At 36.9% G+C, this 20,293-nt stretch overlaps 1 protein-coding gene across 1 annotated transcript; it reads left to right on the top strand.

Moving 5' to 3' along the window:
* Positions 1-692: 692 nt before the first annotated feature.
* On the top strand, positions 693-19,543 carry LOC114144502 (cell wall adhesin EAP1). Its single transcript, XM_028017402.1, has 10 exons — positions 693-824; positions 2,927-3,157; positions 3,264-3,401; positions 3,873-3,896; positions 4,440-4,519; positions 4,654-4,747; positions 4,854-4,940; positions 10,442-10,750; positions 11,907-12,003; positions 18,644-19,543. The coding sequence occupies exons 1-9, from the start codon at positions 713-715 to the stop codon at positions 11,957-11,959; spliced, it is 1,128 nt and encodes a 375-aa protein (XP_027873203.1). The 5' UTR covers positions 693-712; the 3' UTR covers positions 11,960-12,003; positions 18,644-19,543.
* The last annotated feature ends 750 nt before the right edge of the window (positions 19,544-20,293 follow it).

Raw genomic sequence — 20,293 nt, 5'->3', positions numbered from 1 at the left:
CGTCATGAACTTGATATTTTGGGCCGTTTGATTATATAATCTTTAAATATTAAATGATTGAATATTTGATCAGTTATTCAGTACTTTAGTAGATGTTCTACCAAATGTTTTTTCATCTTTACTTGAGTAATTTCTTAGACAGCTACTTTTTACTTTTGCTTGAGTAAAAATATGTTGTGCTCTTACTTGAGTACAACTCTGCCCACCTCTGGTAATATTTCGATTCAAGTAACAAAAACAAAGCAACTCATTCATATTTAATTAATTAAAGCAGATTTTGCATCTAAGAGGGAAGCACGTTGATTATATATGAATGGATTTTGTTGTGGTGTAAATTTAATGACAAGTGTTCTGGTAATTTGCAGTCAGAGACCATATCATGTGTTTTCCTTAGTCACAGTGACATCTAGTGAGCATAAACCTAAATCGCCACCTGCTACAAACAGAACTATTATGCAACATTCTCAGTGTCCCAGCAACAAGACAAGAAATCCATTTTTAAAATAATAAAAAAGGTTTTTCTCTTTACACGTTTGAGAAAAAAAAATTCAACTGCAGTGGCAGAGGAGCAGTTTCCTCTCCTCTAACCTGTTTGAGCAACAGTGTTGTTTTTTTTTAAGCATCCTGCTGTGGTCACAGGCAGGCGTTGATCCTCTTTTTGTTTCTTCAGATGCGTGCAATACGTTGAAGAATTAAGGAAGTACCGCCGCATATGAATGCATCACCTCTTAATGCGGAGCTGTACTTTTGCAAATTTTTCTGGACTGTTGGACTGGTGTCATCAAACAAACTCAAAATGCCGTCAATTTATTTGTTTTACCTTGGTAAGAGAATATTTTTATCTACATTTTGTAATAGAAACATGTTCTAATTAAGAGATTTTGCAAATGAATAAATAGAGGTAATGTCAGTTATCGGAATTAAAGATATCTTATACAAAAATTTTTATTATATATATATATTTTTGTCTTAAATGTACAATTGTACCCTTTTCAAAAATATTTTAATGTAATGCACATGCTGTTCTCTTTTGTTCCCAAATTGCTAAATATGATTGCAAAATAGAGCAATAACTTGAATTTTCAACCATTAAATGATCTGTAGTGTTAATATTTTGTTTAACCAGGAAAGTCCCATTGAGATTAAAAACCTCTTTTTCAAGAAAGTCCTGGCTAAGAGGCAGCAAATGATACACGACACATACAAGAAAGATGTCATCATGCTGCTCTAGTCTACTAAGGATTTTTTTTTAGTTTTCAAAGTGATACTCGTTCCCTCGTCTTTAGCTTTCTGGGATCAGTTTGCATTTCTTAATTAACAAAATCAAAATTCTTACTTGAAGCTGGGAGACTGCATACCGCAACTTTATTATGCTAGGTTTTGACAGCATGAGAGACAGAAATAGCAATCTTTGAATGGTAAAGATTGAAAGTGTGAGTGAAACCCCATTAACAAATTAGGCAGTAAAATATAGTTGCATAAGTTTGAGTGGGAAGCAAAAATGGGAGTGAAGTGTAGAACAAAATTTTGAGTGGGACAAAGGGTGAAAAATAATGTTGCTCCGAACGTAGTGAAGACGACTTAGTGTGGTTCACACCGAGCATTAGAACAAAGGAAGAAAAGAGGTTGTTCACTGATGTACTGGGACTTAATATCCAAAAACATATCCAGTGTTCAGTAGTTTGTAGAAGGTCTACTATTTAAATAATGTTGCATTTTCCATCAACCAAAAGCAAAAAACTGGGGTCCTTTGCAGCTGCAGGACCCACTCTTTTAACAATTTACCTCTGCAGATACATATTTATCTCAACTTTTTGTTTTATTTTAATATGTTATTACTTTTGTCATCATTTTTGGTGTTTCTTAGTATACCGTAAAATAAGCCCTCTCTTAAAACCTTTAGAACTACCTATTTTAATAGTTCACACACCAAATATACCTTCAAATGCACTAATATGCACAGTGTTTCAGTCTTAGCTCTACTACAGAAGCTAACATCTTAGGGCAGCATCAAATCAGCACCAAGAAAAATAAATGGTGTTCCTGCAATAGCATGTCAAGTAGCATATTTTAAGTTTCCCAAGTTTCATTTTCTTTTGAATATTTAAAATAAGCTCACTGAAGAAATCAATAAATAGATGAAATTTCAGCAATTAATTTGGAGTTATGGTCCTGCAGAAAATTCTGTGAATACTGAACCATGAATAGATGGCGATCCACTGACTTTGGTCCAAATAAAGTGGTTTTAAATTTGCTTTAAAAGTAAATTGGCATCGATGGAATAGATGTTATTAGTGAGAGTTCATCCTGATCAATTGCTTGAATTCCAGGAGAGAACCGACATTTCTTGCAGGAAGGAAAAGGTGCTAACAAATGTAGCATTGAGAGTCGATGACAAACAGTTGAATCTAGTTAAAAATAAAAAAAGATTACAATAAAATATAACTATGAGTGAAATATTACATACTAATCAAAACTTTATGGCCAATCCTTTCCTCAAAATGCTAATCTTTGTTAGCTGTGCTAACTTTTGAACAGATAATTCTAATGCTAACTGAGCAAACTTGTTTCCTAGCATTGACAAAACTCATAAACATAATGCAATGATATTAGTTTTATTATAGGATACTGTTACATCATTCTGTGGAAGAGGTTTGGTAAAATCTGATCAAAATGGCAGTCTGTGAACAATTATGAGGTTCCTTAAAGTCCCTTTTCAAGTCCAAGCCCAACTTTTTTTTTTCCTGACAAGATAAACCCAGCATTTCAGAAGAGGGATACTTTGGTGAGATGAAGGTAGATGATCCACTGGGTGGTGATTCCCTAAAAAAGAGCTGAAACAAAGGCCGCAAAAGCAATTTGAGTTGTCAAGACGGCTTGACTGTAATGCTAATAACATATTTACCACTTAAATGTTTTTCTGTAGGATTGGTTTTGACCTCCGTTGTTGCAAACGATGTGATGAACACAACCCAGGATTCCAGTAGTCTACAAACAATTATCACCACAGAAGCCACTGACCCAGTGGTCACCAGTAGCGCCACTTCCACGACCGCCAGCATCACCACAAAGACTTCAAATACCCTGGAGACCAGCAGAAGCATGAACGCATTTGATAGAAACACCAACACCACATCTACTCCAGGAGACAGGAACAGTGAGTGCCATGAACACAAGCCAGTAAATGATTTCTCCTTCAAGTCCCATTTATTCTTTAAAAAAAAAATTTCTTTAAGAGTTCCTAATGTGTTTATGATTTTTAGAGACTCAGACCAGTGATGGAGGTGTTGCCAGGACTACCATCCCCATGGAGAAGCCTTCATCTGCGCCAACTCCCATAAATAAAAACCTTTCATCTACAACAAAACATAATCCAGCAACCACAAAAATGGCCAACAAATGTAAGCTGCAGCGGCTGCAGAACAATCACATGCTATAAAGACATGATATTTGTATAAAAAGAATCCCTAAAACATGATATGATAGTTAATTCACAATAAAAAAAATTTCGGGAGCAAATTACTCCCACAATAAACAGGAAGTGGATCAGGTTATGTTGGATAGATCTATGACTAACCACAGCCACTACTGAGCATTCCTATGGAGAAAATTGATCCACACAATGTAGAATCTTTTGGAAAAAAATGTCTTTTATATCATATCATTATTTTAATGTGAACAAATAGATACATTTGAATAGAAGAATTACTCTCAAACCTTTGCTTGTGTTGTAAACACAGCATGAGTATGCACCCGGAAGCTTCATTTCAAATGCACCACTTATGACAAGACAACAGTAGGTTCCTATTTTTGTTTGGTGTGTTTGTGAAATATTTCCCCATTTGAAAATCGACATTTTGCTTTTCTTACAGCTACAAAGTCAAGCGAGAGCACTGGTGAGTTTTTTTTCTGTTTCTGAGGTAAAAATAAAACCAAAGAGTGATTTTGAAGGTAAAAATTTTTCTTTGAACACAGATATTTGGGGCCCCATTCAAACCAGTTAAAGACGACCCTGTGGGTTCCTGGAATTCAAAAACCGTTCAAAAACCTAAATTACATGAAGGCAATCATGGCATCCGTATACTCTGAGTCATAACACAACACTGCCAGATGTCACATCTGTAGCAAAATATTTCTTCACAATCTGCAGATAAAATGAGAGATTTCTGCACCTCTGTCTCCATCGGCAGTGTGTTCCTCTCTCTGTGGGCATGAATACCGGCAGGAAGGTGGGATTTGGGCAGACCGTGAGCACTCAGGAGTTATTAAATGAGATAACCTTGATAATTTAAGCAGATCCAAGATAAAAGAAAAACTAAATCACAATTAAACAAATGGAAAGTTAAATTTCTGTTTATGGAACAAATATGTGGAACAATTTGTCTGACGTGTTCTCTTTAAATGCTCGCTATTCACAATCGCTGCTGTTCTGTCTTCAGGAATCATCATCGTGGTCGTAATCGCCCTTGTAATCGTTGCGTTTGGTGTCGTTTGCTTTGTGTCACGGAGAAGAGGAAGGGTAAGAGGAGGAGGCCTTTAATTCAGCCACCCAACATGTTTTCTGGTGCACGGCGAAATAAAATAAAATAAAATGCTCTGTCTAATGATTGCACGTAAGCACTAAAACGCTGCTATGACTGCCTTCTTCTGCAGCGCTACTCGGTTGATTTTGCCGCGAGCCCCGATGAAAACGTCCCACTCGGCGCCATACACCCGGAAGTCCGTGCTGAGTCTGCGCCTCAAAACGGTCCGGCCTACATCTCCAAAAAACCATAACCTCAAAGGAAACATAATTTAAATCAGACAAGCCTTGTTTGTTTAATTTAAAAAAAAAAATGTTGTACATTTTTCAGGTCTGAAAACCTTTGATAGCACAGAAACGGCTGGTACTGAGCCAAAAGGACCAGAAGTGGCGCCTGAAACACAGGAAGAGAAAAAAGGTGAGGTTTATGTTTTGGTTTTTTTAAAATAATAAACAAACATTAAAAATGTATTGTGTAAATTATAGAAACTCGTGTTGGCATGAGTACCAGGCTAATTGTGTGCTGTTTTCCTTCCTCTTTCCTAATGGCATTAATGCATAGAGGAAGAGGAAGCTTGGTTCACATATTTAACTATCTTTAAGCCATCTAAGTTTCATGGTGTAAGTGTGCGAGTGCAGTTACCACTTGTATGGAGTGTTTTAATACAAAAACACTTCGACATTATTTTTATAACAAATATGGGTTATGACAGCTGGCGACACTCATTCCCAGAAACCTAAAACTGACTTCTTCCTGTTTAAATCTACTTCCTGGTAGTCATGACTACAAGTTCTTGCTGTGGCAAAAAATCTTACCTTCTTAACTTAAAAGCATTAGTATTATGTGTACAGTTAAAATTAATGCATTATTAAGAAATTTGTTAGAATAGAATAGATTATAGAATAGAAGTACTTTATTCATCCCAGCAGAGAAATTACTTCGCAGTTACAGCATAGAGACAAGACACAATAACAACTACCACTGAGTAGTAGTTGTAGATAAAATAAAAGTTTACTTTAAAACAAACAAAATAATTTTTTACTGAGTTATTTTTTTTTTTAGAATCTGACTTCATTTTATGACAGGATCCATCTGAAATCTCATTATCAATCTAAATAGTAAACTCATTGCAGTAAAAGATGAACTATGTACTCAATAATTTCTTTTGATGTCTTGGATTAGCAAAAGTATTCATTCATTATTGCTTTTCATTAAAATGGGCCAAACACTAAAAAAGTTGCTCCTAACAAGATTGCGACTAAAAGAACAGTTTTCAGGATTTTTGAGAAAAAACCTGTGCAGAAGTAAGAAGTTGAACTGTAGCTAAGATGTTTCAGGAAAGTCAAGAGAGTCCAACAAGCATTAAACCCATTTATATTGCCACCAATGCACAGCTTGGTTCTTGTTGGCAGCAGGAGGATTTGTTTATTCCAAGATAAACATTAAGGAGAGACTGAAATTCTGCAGGAAGAGTCAGGATGATCAGCAAAGGTCTGGTGCAGCATTATTCTATCTTAGGAATCTTCCTTCTGATGCATCAAGAAACACATTTGCCAGAAAATGTGAGCACTCCAACAGTCCAACATGTTAGGAATCTAAATGTGTTGGATTGCTTCTGTTCCTCACAATCTGCCAAATAATACTGTCATAAATAAAGAGTGCAATCAAAATGTCCCACAAAAGCAATTCAGGGGCAATTTGGAGACGATCTGTGAATCTTCCCCTACAATGGAACCACGCAATACAATGTGGTAACAAAGAAGCTTAAATACCAACATAATGAAAGTTTGTACCTGTGGTCAGGAAACTCCACATCACCACAGTGAGAACATGCGGTCAGTTTTTTAAAAAGTGGTAAAGAAACAGAAAACAATAAACTGATCAGCTTCAAGCACCAAGAAGACCAGGATGGGTAATTAATGAATGACTTTAAAACATATGAAAACATTTTTTTAATTTTCTTTGGCATGCCACGGAAATTTGTGTGGAAAAGAGGCAAAAGATGATGAAGCCACAACTGTGCAGAAGTTTTTTGTGGGTGATATGATTGTAGAAAACAGATGCAGATCTTTGTAACACGTCCTCTGATAGGAAAGGAAGTTTGGTTTTGTTGTTTTTCAGTTACTGTTGGCTTTTGGTAGAACAGAAGTTTCATCATTGTTTCCGTTCCCACCTAAGAAATGTTTTGAAATATTGGTGACGGAACGACTTCCTGGTCCGAGGGTTCAAATGAGCTGCAGTACTCTGATTGACCACAGGGTGGAAACAGAAGCTCAGCTGGAGCATTTTATGCAGCTGGTGCCTTTGAACACTTTGTGGTTTTCTTTACAGTTTAAGTGGCCAGTTGTAGAAATTTGTAAAGTTGTTTTGAAATTTGTAAAGTAGAAAAGATAAAGTATTTAATCATGCAGCTTCCTGTGTTCATTAGTTGGTCTATTTTATTGTCCTCATTTGAGACCAAGATGCTCATATTTGCTTGTAAATGTACAAAGTGTTTCTGCTTTGTTCTGGAGAGTTGGTGGGTTAGAGGTAAACGGCGTCTTCATGTCTGGACTCGTCATTCTGCCTTGAGCCATATTGAAGTTAAATGGAAGCTGCTGATTTTAGAGACTGTTTAATCCCAAAAGATTTACTTCCTGTGAAAAGAAATAATCCACAACCAAAACAGAAAATGTTTTCCTTTACTTTTCATTTCCCACTGGTAATTGCTGCAAACAGCTGTCAGATGGTGCGTTTGTTTGCTGCAATTTAAAAAAAAAAACTCCCAAATTTACTCCTCTGAATCATCTTCTTGCGACAAATGTAAAATGTTCCTTGTCATTAGGAGAAGTGTTTCTTCCTCAAAATGATTACTTCAGTGCTTGCAACATTTTTCCATCAAGAAAAGCTAACCCACAACATTTGCATAAAAGGACTGCTGGCAGAAAAAAAGCAACTTTTTTTCTTTCTTTTTTTTATTTTTAGATTTCCTGAGCTAATTTCTAAAGTTAAATGACAGGAAACTTTGTTTTATTGCATAACCACTGACAGTAAGATAATGATGTAGTTTTATTTCAAAAACTTAGAGTTTTTCATTATCTCAACTTTGAAGGGAATCAGAAGAATTAATGCATTAACCAGCATTTTTCACCTGTTAAAACAGCAGCATACCTACACAGGTGTTTAGTGGACAGGAGCTCAGAGTCTGCACAGGTTCCCGCTGACATGAGGAAGGGTCTAATCAGGCGCAGTAAGTGAAATTCCCATGTGGGTGGAACTTCAAGGATCAATGCCTTTAGCTAAGGAAGCTGAGAAGGCAGCGGAGGGAGTGTTATGGTCTGCTGGAAGACCTGCAGTTTCTGAAATACCCAGACCTGCCCATCCAGGTTAAACCTCACTGAAATCTGCTTTTTTTCACCTTTCTGATCCTCGATTTGCATCAGTGGCACTTCATTAGGGAAATCTTACTTACAGCTGGATGGGAAAAAAATTAAAAGGACAGAGACAGAAACCCTGACAAAACAACCTGTTTTGTCAGGGTTTTTTTTAACCAACTAAAAAAGAAAAAAGTCTGTGCAATATAAAACTAATAGACTGCATAAGAGTCATGCCCAGTTTATTTTTATATATATCTGAATAACGACCTGACTAATGAAAGAGTTTTTACATGATCAGTTTTTGAGTTAGACTCTCTGAGCTCAAATTTACTACAAAGTGGATCATTTGGAGAGAGGAGAATATTTTCCGTTTTTTTGTTTGACTCTCTTTAAAATGTTTTTAAATGAAATAATTTAACACCTATAATTTTGCTGGCCACTTTTACAATTTGCTTCATCTTGTTTTAGTCTTCTATTGATTGACAATTATATAAAATGAGCATCAACACACTCCAAATTTATTTAATTTGGTGTGTGATGAAGTGGAATCTTTGATTAGATTTTTGTTGCTTATCAGAATCTTTACTGAATTGGCTTCTTGTCAGTGACAACACTCAAGATACTTATAACCCCCGATGTCCCTTTAAAGGACCTCTTACCCCGCTTTCATTGGAAAATAAAAAAAAAGAATGGAGCTCCAACTTAATAAAAATATTGTTAATTTGTCACATGTAATCGCATTAAGTTTGCATGGAGTTTTATGTACTCCATGTGCATGCATGTGAGTTTATTGCACATTTTCTACAAAAATGATCAAAACATTGGGTTTTAGTGACTAGCTCCCACCTGTAGGTGGCAGTATTTCTTACTTCTACTGCACTGCTGCCTCAACCTTACTCGATGTCAAGTAGTGCTTGATCCATGAGGCGAGTAACAATTTTTCTTTGGGTTTGCTAAAGGATAAAAATGTTTGTGTGCCTGATCAGAGTGCTTGCTACTTTTTAAAATCTTTTTCCTTTGGAAGGGATTCAAAGAGGGGAAAAAATTGCAAAATTCCTTGCAGATATTTCTGAAGTAGCACCAGAAAATTAGTGAAAGGGTCTTAAGTCTATGTTGAAAACTGAGCCGCAGGGAAATCATAATGAGGACATGAAATGAAGCAACACCCACTTTGTAAGTAAAAACCTTTCTGGGTGCCAACATGGCAGAATTATCCAGGCCATTTATTAAAAGAAGAAAACCAGGGAAACAATTGGCATTCAGGGAATTTGGCCAGTCCTCCTCTGGAAATCGCCTGAAGACAATCGACTCCACCAGCAGGCTACAGCTACTGCTGTGATTCTATGTTGCTGTTGTATGTGAGACAAGTAAAGAACCAAATTCCCAGCATTTATGAGGAGAATAATAAGCAGAAAGTGATATTAGTGGTTATGGTAGTGATTTATGATTTATGCTTTGATCATCAAACGTCTTCCTATTCCCCTCGTCTCGCCTTTCCCTGCTGTAAAAACTGGGTCAGGTAATGATGGGGCAACCCAACTTTCCCACAGACTCCAAACAGCTGCATGTCTCTGGCTTGTTAGAAGCTGCCCAGTAATCAGTCGCCTCATTATAAACTCGCTGGGCCCCTAACAACGGCGTCGCATAGGAGAATTGCTGCCTGTGTACAAAAATGCCTCAGGCAGGATGGGTGAAAAGGTTTCTACTGCTTTGCAGCTTTGCATAAAACATGTGAATGATGAAGAAATTACCTGAAAATTTTATGCAACATGAACTGCAACGGTTGCGCTGAATGAAAACTCAGAATAAGTGTTGTTTTCTTTCTAAATTTGGCCCACAGATGCAGTTAGAAGCTTTTAATTTGTAATCAGGATAAAAATTGTTACCAACATGATGTTTTTACATAGCAAAATGTAAACAACAACATAAAGTATTCGTCTTTTTATAACCATGTTTTAACAAAAGGTTAAACCAAGTTCATCCAGAGACTTTTACTGAAAAACCAAGTGAGCTTTTATTCTTTCTTAAACTTGGCAATATATACCAAGCACTTTGAAACAAAGCAACCCAAATCCTGAAAATAATGTATTTGTATTTGATTGAGCCCAAACAAAAAGGAAAACTAAAGTACTATTACTTTACTACTGTAAACATGCAAAATGTGTAGAAAAAAAGTAGCACATTTCTGACAAAAAGAAATTCCCCAAATTTTTGAGTAATCTCAGACATTTTCTTTAAAAAAAAACTAGGAAATTTGCTAGAAAGAAAATAAAATTTTTACATTTCAATTTTCAGAATTTCAAATGTCAAAATTTCTGCAAAATTTTGAGTTATTAGCAGAAAGGTACTTCTTTTGTTCTGTCGACAATGTCCCTAATACATGGTCTTTAAAAATGTTCAAGGTTTGAATCTACAATAAATATCGGGCCACTTTATTTGCTTGATTTTGGGTTGTTTCTGTTTTTTTTGACCCAGTACTACTTTTGAGTCTACAGTTTTGGCCCATGTTGCAGAAAGTTTGGACACTAAACTCAATCAATGTCAACATTTGATTTTGTTCAGAAGAGGCTGCCATATCTGCTGCTGCACCCAGCGCTGAGGCTGCTGCTCCACCCGAAGCTGCAGCTGCATCGGCATCAGAAGCTGCACCTGCAGCTCCACCGGAAGCTCCAGCTGCGGCTCCTTCTCCAGACAGCTCGGAGGAAAAACCAAAAGCGGATGACGCCAAGCAGAGTTCCTCAGCACCCGCGGACCCTCTTGCTGAAGAGAAAACTGATGATGAAGGTGCCGTCTCCAACAAGACTTCGGTGGAGTCACTGAAGGAGACGAATGAGAACAACAGCAACAACTCTGGCTCCAGCCAGAGGAGAGGTTGGTGTTCAGGTCATATCTCCGCTCACTAGTCACAGTCTGTCTTCATAAATGTTTTAATTTGCAAGGAACTTCCAGGTCTTAAAATGGGGACCGTGAGTTCAAAATCATTCACGGTCAGTCAAAACAGTGGCTGAAGGATTGGGACTGATTTTGATGTTGGTCATATCAAGAGTTTGTATGAGGCTAAGTAGTCATAAACCAGTATGTTGGATGTGCAGATGCATTGACAGAGTTTTGTGCCAGATATTGAAACTCTGGGGCACATCAGGACACTCTTATATCTTAAAGCTCCAGTATTTTTTCCATATTTGTTGAATCTGTCACCATAGTACGGTATGAAACAGATAATCTGTGAAAAGATTGAGCCTCTCCACCTCCTCCAAGTGCTACTGCTGCGGTTTGCAAAAATACCAGTCAAAAACAATCAATCAGAGCCAGGAGGACGGTCTTAGCGCTGTCAATCAACCTCTTTTTGCTACTTAATGTTCTAATGGTAGAAAAACAACTTACCATTTCATCATCAGTGGCTATGCTAACTAGCCTTAGCATTCATGACCTGCTATGTTTTGGTGAACCAGCTGTAGCGTAGCAGAGAGCAAGATGGAGGGTGTAAGCAGCACATACAAGGGTATGATTGACAGTGCTAAGACCCTCCTCCTAGCGCTGATTGGTTGTTTCTGACATGTATTTCTGTAGTTAGTACTGGAACAAATCAGATGAGCTTGATTTTCTTTTCATAGATTATCTGTCTCATACTGTCACGACATACTGACGTTTAAAAAAATAAAGTTAAATACTACAGCTTTAAGCAATGTGGCCAGTACAAGCCCCACCAGCTGCATTTTATGGTTAATACCATAAAATTGCGCAAATTTTAATTATGAAAATAAATGTGTTTAATGGAAACACACCAAATTAGAAAGAACTCATGTTTTTGATAAAGTTTTTGCATTAGGATGAAGTGGTTTTTCAGATGTATAAAAATTGGTTTCTTTTGCTAAACTGCAATAGAAACACTTTTTTTGTCACATCATGGCAGTATGTTACAGCAGCAACATGTTTATTTGTGTGCACTGTCCTCCCACATTCTCATTCTCCCACACATCCACAAAACTCAATAATCACTTTGCTAACTTATCCCACTGGTTCACAGCCTGGCAGAGGAGCAACACAAACTGGGAAGTCGGTGTGGACTGTCCGGTGTGAGGTACGGCGTCCACCTTGGATTCCTGCTGTCCCTCAGAGGAGAGGTAAGATGGCAACTGCTGCATGGTGAACTTCAGCTGCTCAGCCTATTAAGGTGCTCATAAAGTGGCGGCACCCCCTTCTCCCACTTTATAGGCTACAAGTCAACACACCGCATTCAGTTGGCTGGAGTTACAGCTTCCTGTCCTGATTTAATCTGTTATGAATAGAAAACTCATAACCATTAACTCTATAATTATGAAGTGTGCTTTTCCCTAAATTGTATATAGCCTGTCAGCTGGTGGTTAAAAATCCACACAGTGAAAACTACTCTAAAATAAAATAGCATAAAAACATCAAACATTTTGTTTTCTTATTTTTCACTTTTATTTTTAAAGGTTTTTTTTCCAAGTCAGCAGGTATTGGGTTGTGCATCATTTCATATTCAACTATCTGAGACAATTTAATGATCAAAAATACAGTTAGTTTCTTTCACAGTGACCTAATGAATTCTCTGCTTTTATAGCATGAAATATTGAAGTTAGTGAAATTTCAAATGAACCAAATTTAGTTCAGAGCAAAAAATAGTCATTTAATATTCATGATTCCTATAAAGGAAGGAAACTATACTTTAACTGTGCAGTGAGTTCAAAAGGTGTTTTCTGATTTCCTGGGAGAAAAACATCCAAACCTACACGGCCCTGTGAGAAAAACTGATTTCTGCCTGACATTAATGACTGGTTGTTTCACCCATAGCATGAACAGCCTTTTTAAGGTCATGCCACTGATGCTCTGCGGTTCTGAAACACTGAAGTGTGACAAACATGCAAAAAAAAAAAAATCAAGAAGGTTTCACTTTTTCGCTACACTGTACACATCTTCAGAAATAGCGGTTTTGTTTCTGTATATATTTCACAGTAATGCGAGTGTTGACTTCAAACAAACTGTTTAAAACTGAGGCATAAACATGTTGTCTGTTTAAAACACAAAGACGAAAATTATTGAAATTTAGTTGATGTTTTTGTCACATAGTTGATACATTTTTACTGATTAGATTTTGTTGTTAAAATTATTGAGGTGAGGTAAAACAAGCATACACTACTTCCCTTTCCTTCTGAATCACCTAAGATGGGTCTGTATATTTGAATATTTCTGCTTTGATTTATTTTGATGGGCAAAATAAAACTGCAGTTGAAAATGGGGTTTGTAAACCCAATACAATAATAACAACTAAAAAAACATGTTTATAACTAAATTGTTCTTGTTCTGGAAATATTAAACCGTTGACTTTAATCTTTCATTCCTTTAACTGGCTGCTGCAGATGGGTGAGTGTCTTGTAGCGCGAGTAGAAACTTGGCCCTTCTCAATCTAATCATCAAATGCTCCAGGTTGTAAGGTCCACCACACCTGCACCTGCTTCCTCTTCCTTCTGCTCATCAACACGTTGGGCTGCAGCAGCCCGGGGTGAAGGAATTCTCACTGCTCCTCACAACTGAGACGACGGGCTTAGTTCGGCTCTTTTCTCACAAAAAGAAAAACATACTTTTCACCATAATATCATCACTACGGTCAAGTCTGGTCTAGTGAAGCAGTAAATGGTTGTGGTTTTCATATTCTGGTTATTTATGTGATCTCCAACATCTAAACCTGTGGTACTTTTAAGAAAGAATTTGGAAAAATGTAACATAAGTTCTACTGTCATTAATTCTATCAATATAAACTGTTTATGCATGGTGAAGCAGTTCCCAGACTAATGTTGTGTCTTAGATTGTTGCTTAAATCCTCTGATTATCTTAGATCCCGTCAGACTACTACAACTGGAGCTTAAATGTCTCTATAATTATATAATTGACATTCAGAGATGTTAAACCTTTTTAAAAAAACTACAAAGGGTGACACAATATCAAACAAAAAATGGCTTAAGGCATAACTTTAGATGCTTTTGATCTGATGTTGACATATTTTAAATACTTATGTCCTCCGCTTGTTCACTTCCACACTCTCTCAATGCGCATTGCATCATATGTTGCCATGGTTGGTGACAAGCACTGAAAATCAGACTTTGCAGTGTTATAAATGGCAAGAAATGATAGATTTAAGAAAATACAGATGTATCCCAAGACTCAAGTCTTAGCCCAATATGTATATACAACCAGTGTGAATATAAAACCAGTGTAACCTGAAAATGAAAACATGAACCCTTATTCCCACCTGGTTTGCGATGAGACGAGTAAGCCGGAGTTAAAAGGCTGTAGCCAGAGATGATGGACATGAGTTGGCAGCTCGTAAACTCAAGCTGCATAATTAGACCTGATCTTTACTCTGCTATTTTCCAGTTAGAGTGCAGCTTTCATGTTTGATGGTTAATATTGGAGGAAACAGCCTCTGTGGTCTGAGATGAGTATTTCACAGAAAACTGAAGCTGGAGGTGAGAAACTGACAAAGTAGGGTTTGTCAGTGTCTCACAGACAAACCCCTATGGCAATAAAAAAAATAATTTGTTTTATTGGCGAAGTCATTACAGGAAGGAACTGGTTAGTGCTGGTCATGGTGGTAAGAGCAGAAAAATAAGGTCGGAGCATTTGAAGGGTAATGTAAGCACAACTGTATATGGGTAGGGTTAGGAAAAATATCTGCATGTCACTAATGACAGTGAAGAGAAACTTCCTGCTGATGGGGTTTGATGTGGTTTAAACTGGGCAGCTCTACAGAAGGGAGGGACTGTTGGGAATCACAGACTGACACTTCCTCTACGCTGCAAGGTTAAAACAGCTGGTAGAACTGACCCCGCCCCTTTTCCCCTAAATTTGTACCTTAGACCAACAACTGGAAGATTTTAGTTTGAAGAAAACAACCTGCAAATCAAGATGACATTAATGAATTATGTAAAATTACGATAACCTCACCAAATACCCAATATGTAAACAAGAAAATAAACAATAAAAAGCTGCAGCTATTTAAGAAAAATCCTTACTAGTTTGTAATTTCAGTTGGTGTTTTGATAAAGTTTGGGAAATCTTATCTGTTGGTTTCAGCTGAGACAATATGGTGCAAAAGTCTTAAATTACCAATGATTTCACTTGTGTTGAACAATACCTGCCCAGGTTTTCAACATTTTTATTTGGATTTTTATTCCATATGTGTTTGTTTGAGGTTGTGTTGCTACATGTGTACATCAGAATCGTAAACCTGGGCCCTGTAGCTTCGTATTAGAATGGAGAAAGCATGTTATCGTTACCACAAGGACATATGTTAGTGGGGGAACACATGCAATTATCTGTGAACGTAGCTTTACAAACAATATGAAAACTTATGTTCCTTAAAAAGCTCTGAAAGCAGTCAATAAACACACACCGGGATTAAGCCGCTTGATGCTGATGGAATGAGCTGCAAATAAGAGAGTTTGTTGAGAAGCTTTATTTCTGTAATTCTGTGATTACTTGACATGAAATATCAAACATTATCTATATATTTCTAAATAATCTAAACTTGGTCTGATTTCCTATCAGAAAGACAAACAGTGTGAGTGAACAGTAATAGATCGTACACTACAAAACCAAGCGCAAGGAGCACCTCAGGGATGTGTACTCGGTCCTTTAGTTATTATTCTTCTGACACTATATTAGCCAGAAAATACACTTTTCTGTCAACACTACAGTTGAGTTGGGATGGAACATTTTGAAATTGGGAATGCATAACATCTTGCTATTTAATGTCAATTTAACTTTTTAGATTACTTTAAAAAGGGTAAATATAAAAAGGCATAAAAGAGTCACTGCGACAGACTGGCGACCTGTCCAGGGTGAACCCCGCCTCTCGCCCGGAACGTAGCTGGAGATAGGCACCAGCAACCCTCCCGACCCCATTAGGGACAAGGGTGAACAGAAAATGGATGGATGGATAAAAGAGTCATTTAACTACAGAGTAAGTACAGAACCTACCTCATTCTGAGGTAATCTCACAGCTACCTCAGATTGTTAAAATTAAAGCTTCAATATTTATGCTAAAGCTTCCTTACTCCTGTGACCTGCAGAGGTTCGCGGTTGGGCCTTTCCAAAGGTCACAGCTGAGACAGTATTAATGAAAGGATTCACCATGACAATGGAGAAATACTGTTGTTTTAATGTCAGTCATCTGACTCACAGTTACAGAGGCTATTGGGAGGTATTGTCCAAATGAGGATATCTTGACAAAAGAGAGGAAATTAAAAAATATAACTGTTGAAGATATGAAAGTATCATGGAATTATTTAAAATCAGTGTTAAGAATTTGTATTTAAGCTGAATGGCTGTCCTAAAACTGGGAGGTAAAAAGTGACTTGCCTATTAATGGCTCAAACCCACTTTTCATTTTGCCAGGGAACTACTTTTTATTTTAACAGGTGTGAATTACACCAGAACTATTTAACATGGTGACAATATCTAGATTCTTACTTCTTCAAGTGGCCTGTAACATTTTTATAGCCCGTCCTAATTTAGTAGAGTATGTTCCACGTCTTTACACCAAGCCAGCCGGCTCTTAATGAGGGAGGGAGGGGCTGACATAGTGACAACAGTTTGCAAGAAACACAGAAATAACTTTTCGTGGGTTGGTTGTTAACAACCCCACTGTGTAATTTCAACTCTGCCTTGCCTAGATACTAAAACTTTACTTCAAATCAAGAATTTGGACTACAAAGGGTTAGATTTTTGTCCCAATTTTGGGTACAAAAAAGATCCAAGAAATGTTTACAAATGTTGGTCTAATAAGCTTTTTAGTTGCTTTACAATTTACATAAACACAATAAAGATTTAAAAAAATAAATTTAAGTAAAGCCTACAGCAATTTATTCTTTATATTTCTGAACAAGAGCTGGAGTAATCATTCTAGGTTTAAACAGTTTACTTATCTCACCTCTGCATGCTGGATGCTTAAAGAGGACCTATATGCAAAATTTCACATTTTTGTATTTCCATTTGAGTATAAAAACAGCCCAAGCATTTAAGAAAAACCACTCAGCTGATTTTGGTGTCAAAAACCTTCAGAAGGGGCGTGCTGTGGTGGCGCAGGGGGTTAGCATGCCCCACGCTTGGAGGCCTTAGTTCTCGACGCGGACACCCGACGACCTTTGCCGCATGTCTTCCCCCCTCTCCTCACCCTCCTTCCTGTCTGCTTACTGTCAAAAAAATACAAGCCACTAGCGCCGCAAAAACTCTTCGGAGAAAAAAAAAAAAACCTTCAGAACTCAACGTCTCAAATCAAGGGGTGATGAGAGACTTAGACTGATTTTATTGTCATTTTGCATGCACATGGTGTATACAGAACGAAATTTCGTTGCATACGGCTCAGGACAGTGTTTTGAGGTTGCAATGTTGTGAGGTTACTCCAGAATAAAATAAAATACAGTATAAGATATGAATATAGATATGTATATAAAATATAAAGTGCAGGAATGACAGTAAAAAGAAGTTATTTAGCTATGTACATGTGCAAGGTATGAAATGGAGACCAGAGAGGATGTCTTCCCTCAGAACTTGAACATCTACAATGGGGTTGAGACGGTTCTAATGACAGACTCGACACAATTTTGCAAGGCAAGGCAGAAAGTTTGCATCTTAAGCAAACCACCTCAATGTGGAGTGTGAGGAAGATCAGATGGAAATTAACTGTGCGACTTGGTCTTCCCTGGTTATCCTCTCTGGATGGTTTAAAGGAGTTGGCAGCCCGGAGTCCTGCTGACGGATGGACATTCATCCACCTGCTGCTACAGCAGCTCCACATTCCTCGAACAGTCAAATTCACACAGCGGCTTTGTTAGATCTCTGTCTCTCATCATCATGGTTAAAGTGAGCTTAGGTGAAGTCAAGTATGGAGCTAAAAAACATATCAACAATTTTTACAAGTTAGTTTTCTTTAAAGTTAAGATTTAGATGCATTTGATATTTAATTGTTTCTGAAAAACCTTTTAAATTCCAACTATAACTTTTTTTTTGAATTTCTTTTTTGATTAGCTTTTCTTAACTGCATAAATAAACTCAAGTAAAAAGTTTAAGTTTTAGAGTGTGAGATTATTCTGCTGGAGATAAATTTGAAAGTTGAGTATCCTGTCAGCCAGTTTAGTTGAGCATTTCCTTCCAAAGGTCTTTTAGCAACCTGTTTTCTGTGATTGTTGGGCCATTATAGACAGACAAATTTAGTAAATTTCCACCAAAAAACAAAAAAAAATGTAGTTTAATCTTAGAAATTTTCTATAAAGAACAAAGACATTTCTGAGCTCCAAAAGTCGTTCAAAAGCAACTCTAAACTCAATTTGTAACTGATTTACACCGACAAACCTTAAACCGGAGACGAGGAAGAGCAAAAATACCTCAATAAACCAAATGTTATAAAAGTTAAAGACATTAGTGAAAGTTGTTGGACATAATCATCTTGAAGGCATGATTGTGCAAAAACCACCAAGTAATTTGGGCAAAATTAGACAAATAATTCATACTAATGTCACCTAATCTTCAGGAACTAGACTGCTTTTCAGCTGGGATCATATCAGTTATCCTCTTCCCCTGACAGATGTTTCACCTTTGAGGTCAAAGGTCATGCCTGAGGCTTTCTTATACTTAGTCAAACCAGAAGTTAAAGCAGTAAAAAGCAAGTGACTGGAGGATATGTGGCTGTGGCAGAAGATGTTTTGTTTTCATTGTTCTGTCCTTTTGTTCTTCCTCTTTCAGGATGCAGAAGAAGCCAGATTGACTGCAGAGGATTAACTCACTTCAGCTCATCCTCTGGGTTTGAAGCTTGATCTCTTGTTGCAAAGTGTATTTTTGTGTAAAAGTGTGAAATATTGTACATCATTTGTACATGGCTTCTGCTCCAACTCAGTGTCTGATGTACAAAGTAAACTGTGTATGTGATGACCTTGTAATAAATAATGTTATTCCCCTAAAAGCACAAAGAATGCATGATCTGCAAAACCATTAGATCTTACCAGGTACTTTTGTCTTGTTTCTACTGCAGATATCTTAGTACACTTGAAATAAGACAAAACCAACTTACATTTACTTTTTAGCAACATGTAAGTGTTGCTTTAAGTCAATAATTCTTGAACATTTATAAAAAACTATTGGCCCCACTGGCAAATTATTTTACTTATAACATTGGAAAAATGTCGTTACATGGAACTAGTACTTTCTTAAAATCAATATTAAGGAATTATCGACTTAAAGCAAGCTGCAACATCTTGCTAAAAACGTCAGATTCTCCCACTTGAAGTTGAAAAAATCTGTACAGTCCGTTACTGAATCAAGTTCTTAGGTCATGTATAAAACTTTATGAAGCCAATCATTTACTCAGCCTTACTTTTAACTCTATAGTGATTTTAAAAGATTTACATCTTTAAAAAGGTCTTATTCATGAACTATTCATGTTTTCCCAAATTCTATTAGTTTATTTACTAGTGTTTATGAGATGCACTTATAGATTTGAGATGTGTGCCAAAGCCATTTAGGGTCTATTTATAAAAGTTATGAGAAAGTTGGAACTGAAGTTTAAAAACTGTTAGAAATCTTTAGATTCTTTTTAAAAAGTTGTGATTGGAGTTTATTGTAACTAATAAATGTTTGTTAAATTTGCCCATGTTGTTATTCAATTTTTTTTCAAACAAAACAAAAATGCTACATGATAAAGTGTAATAGCCACAATTTGCCAGAGGCCAGGAAAAGGTGCATGTCAGCCAACATGTCAAACTCTACAGAAGACAGAAAGCTAACATCAACGTAGAGGCAGATGTTTTGATGGAAAAATAACCCCAAACATACAGCCAGAGCTATGAAGATTTAGATCAAAATATAATTATGGATTAAAATGACCAATCCGATGGATTGAGATTGAGCAATTTTGTAAAGGACAATGGGCAAAGCTCTCGATTTACTGGTCAATCTATATTCCTACCTTCATCTTGGGTCATGAGCTTTGGGTCATGACCGAAAGAGCGAGGTCATGGATACAAGCGGCCGAAATGAGTTTTCTCATTTGGGCATTTGTTTTACTTCTAGATGTACGAAGCTCGTAGAACTTATCAGATTCTACCATTTCCAGTCCAATGAAACGTCAGGCCTGGTCAGTGGTTTCTAGCTCTAATAACTCTGCTCTGGATCCAAAGTACTAAGTAGCTTGATCATGTAGAATCCACTGTTTTATTTATGCTATATGTGTATAGTCATGGACACAACTTCACAATTTATCACACCATAAAGCTCAGTTAACATACAGTACATTTCCTGTTTAATTTCACGAGCTGTATTAACAGTGATGACTTCCCCGGTTTTTGGGAGCGGTCCAGCTGCTATATAAAGCCTGTTTCCACTGACTTCTGCTCCGGT

This window comes from Xiphophorus couchianus, chromosome 5 (genome assembly GCF_001444195.1).
Source record: "Xiphophorus couchianus chromosome 5, X_couchianus-1.0, whole genome shotgun sequence".
NCBI lineage: Eukaryota > Metazoa > Chordata > Actinopteri > Cyprinodontiformes > Poeciliidae > Xiphophorus > Xiphophorus couchianus.
Note: the sequence above shows the minus strand (reverse complement) of the source record. Positions and strands in the feature narration are given on the sequence as shown.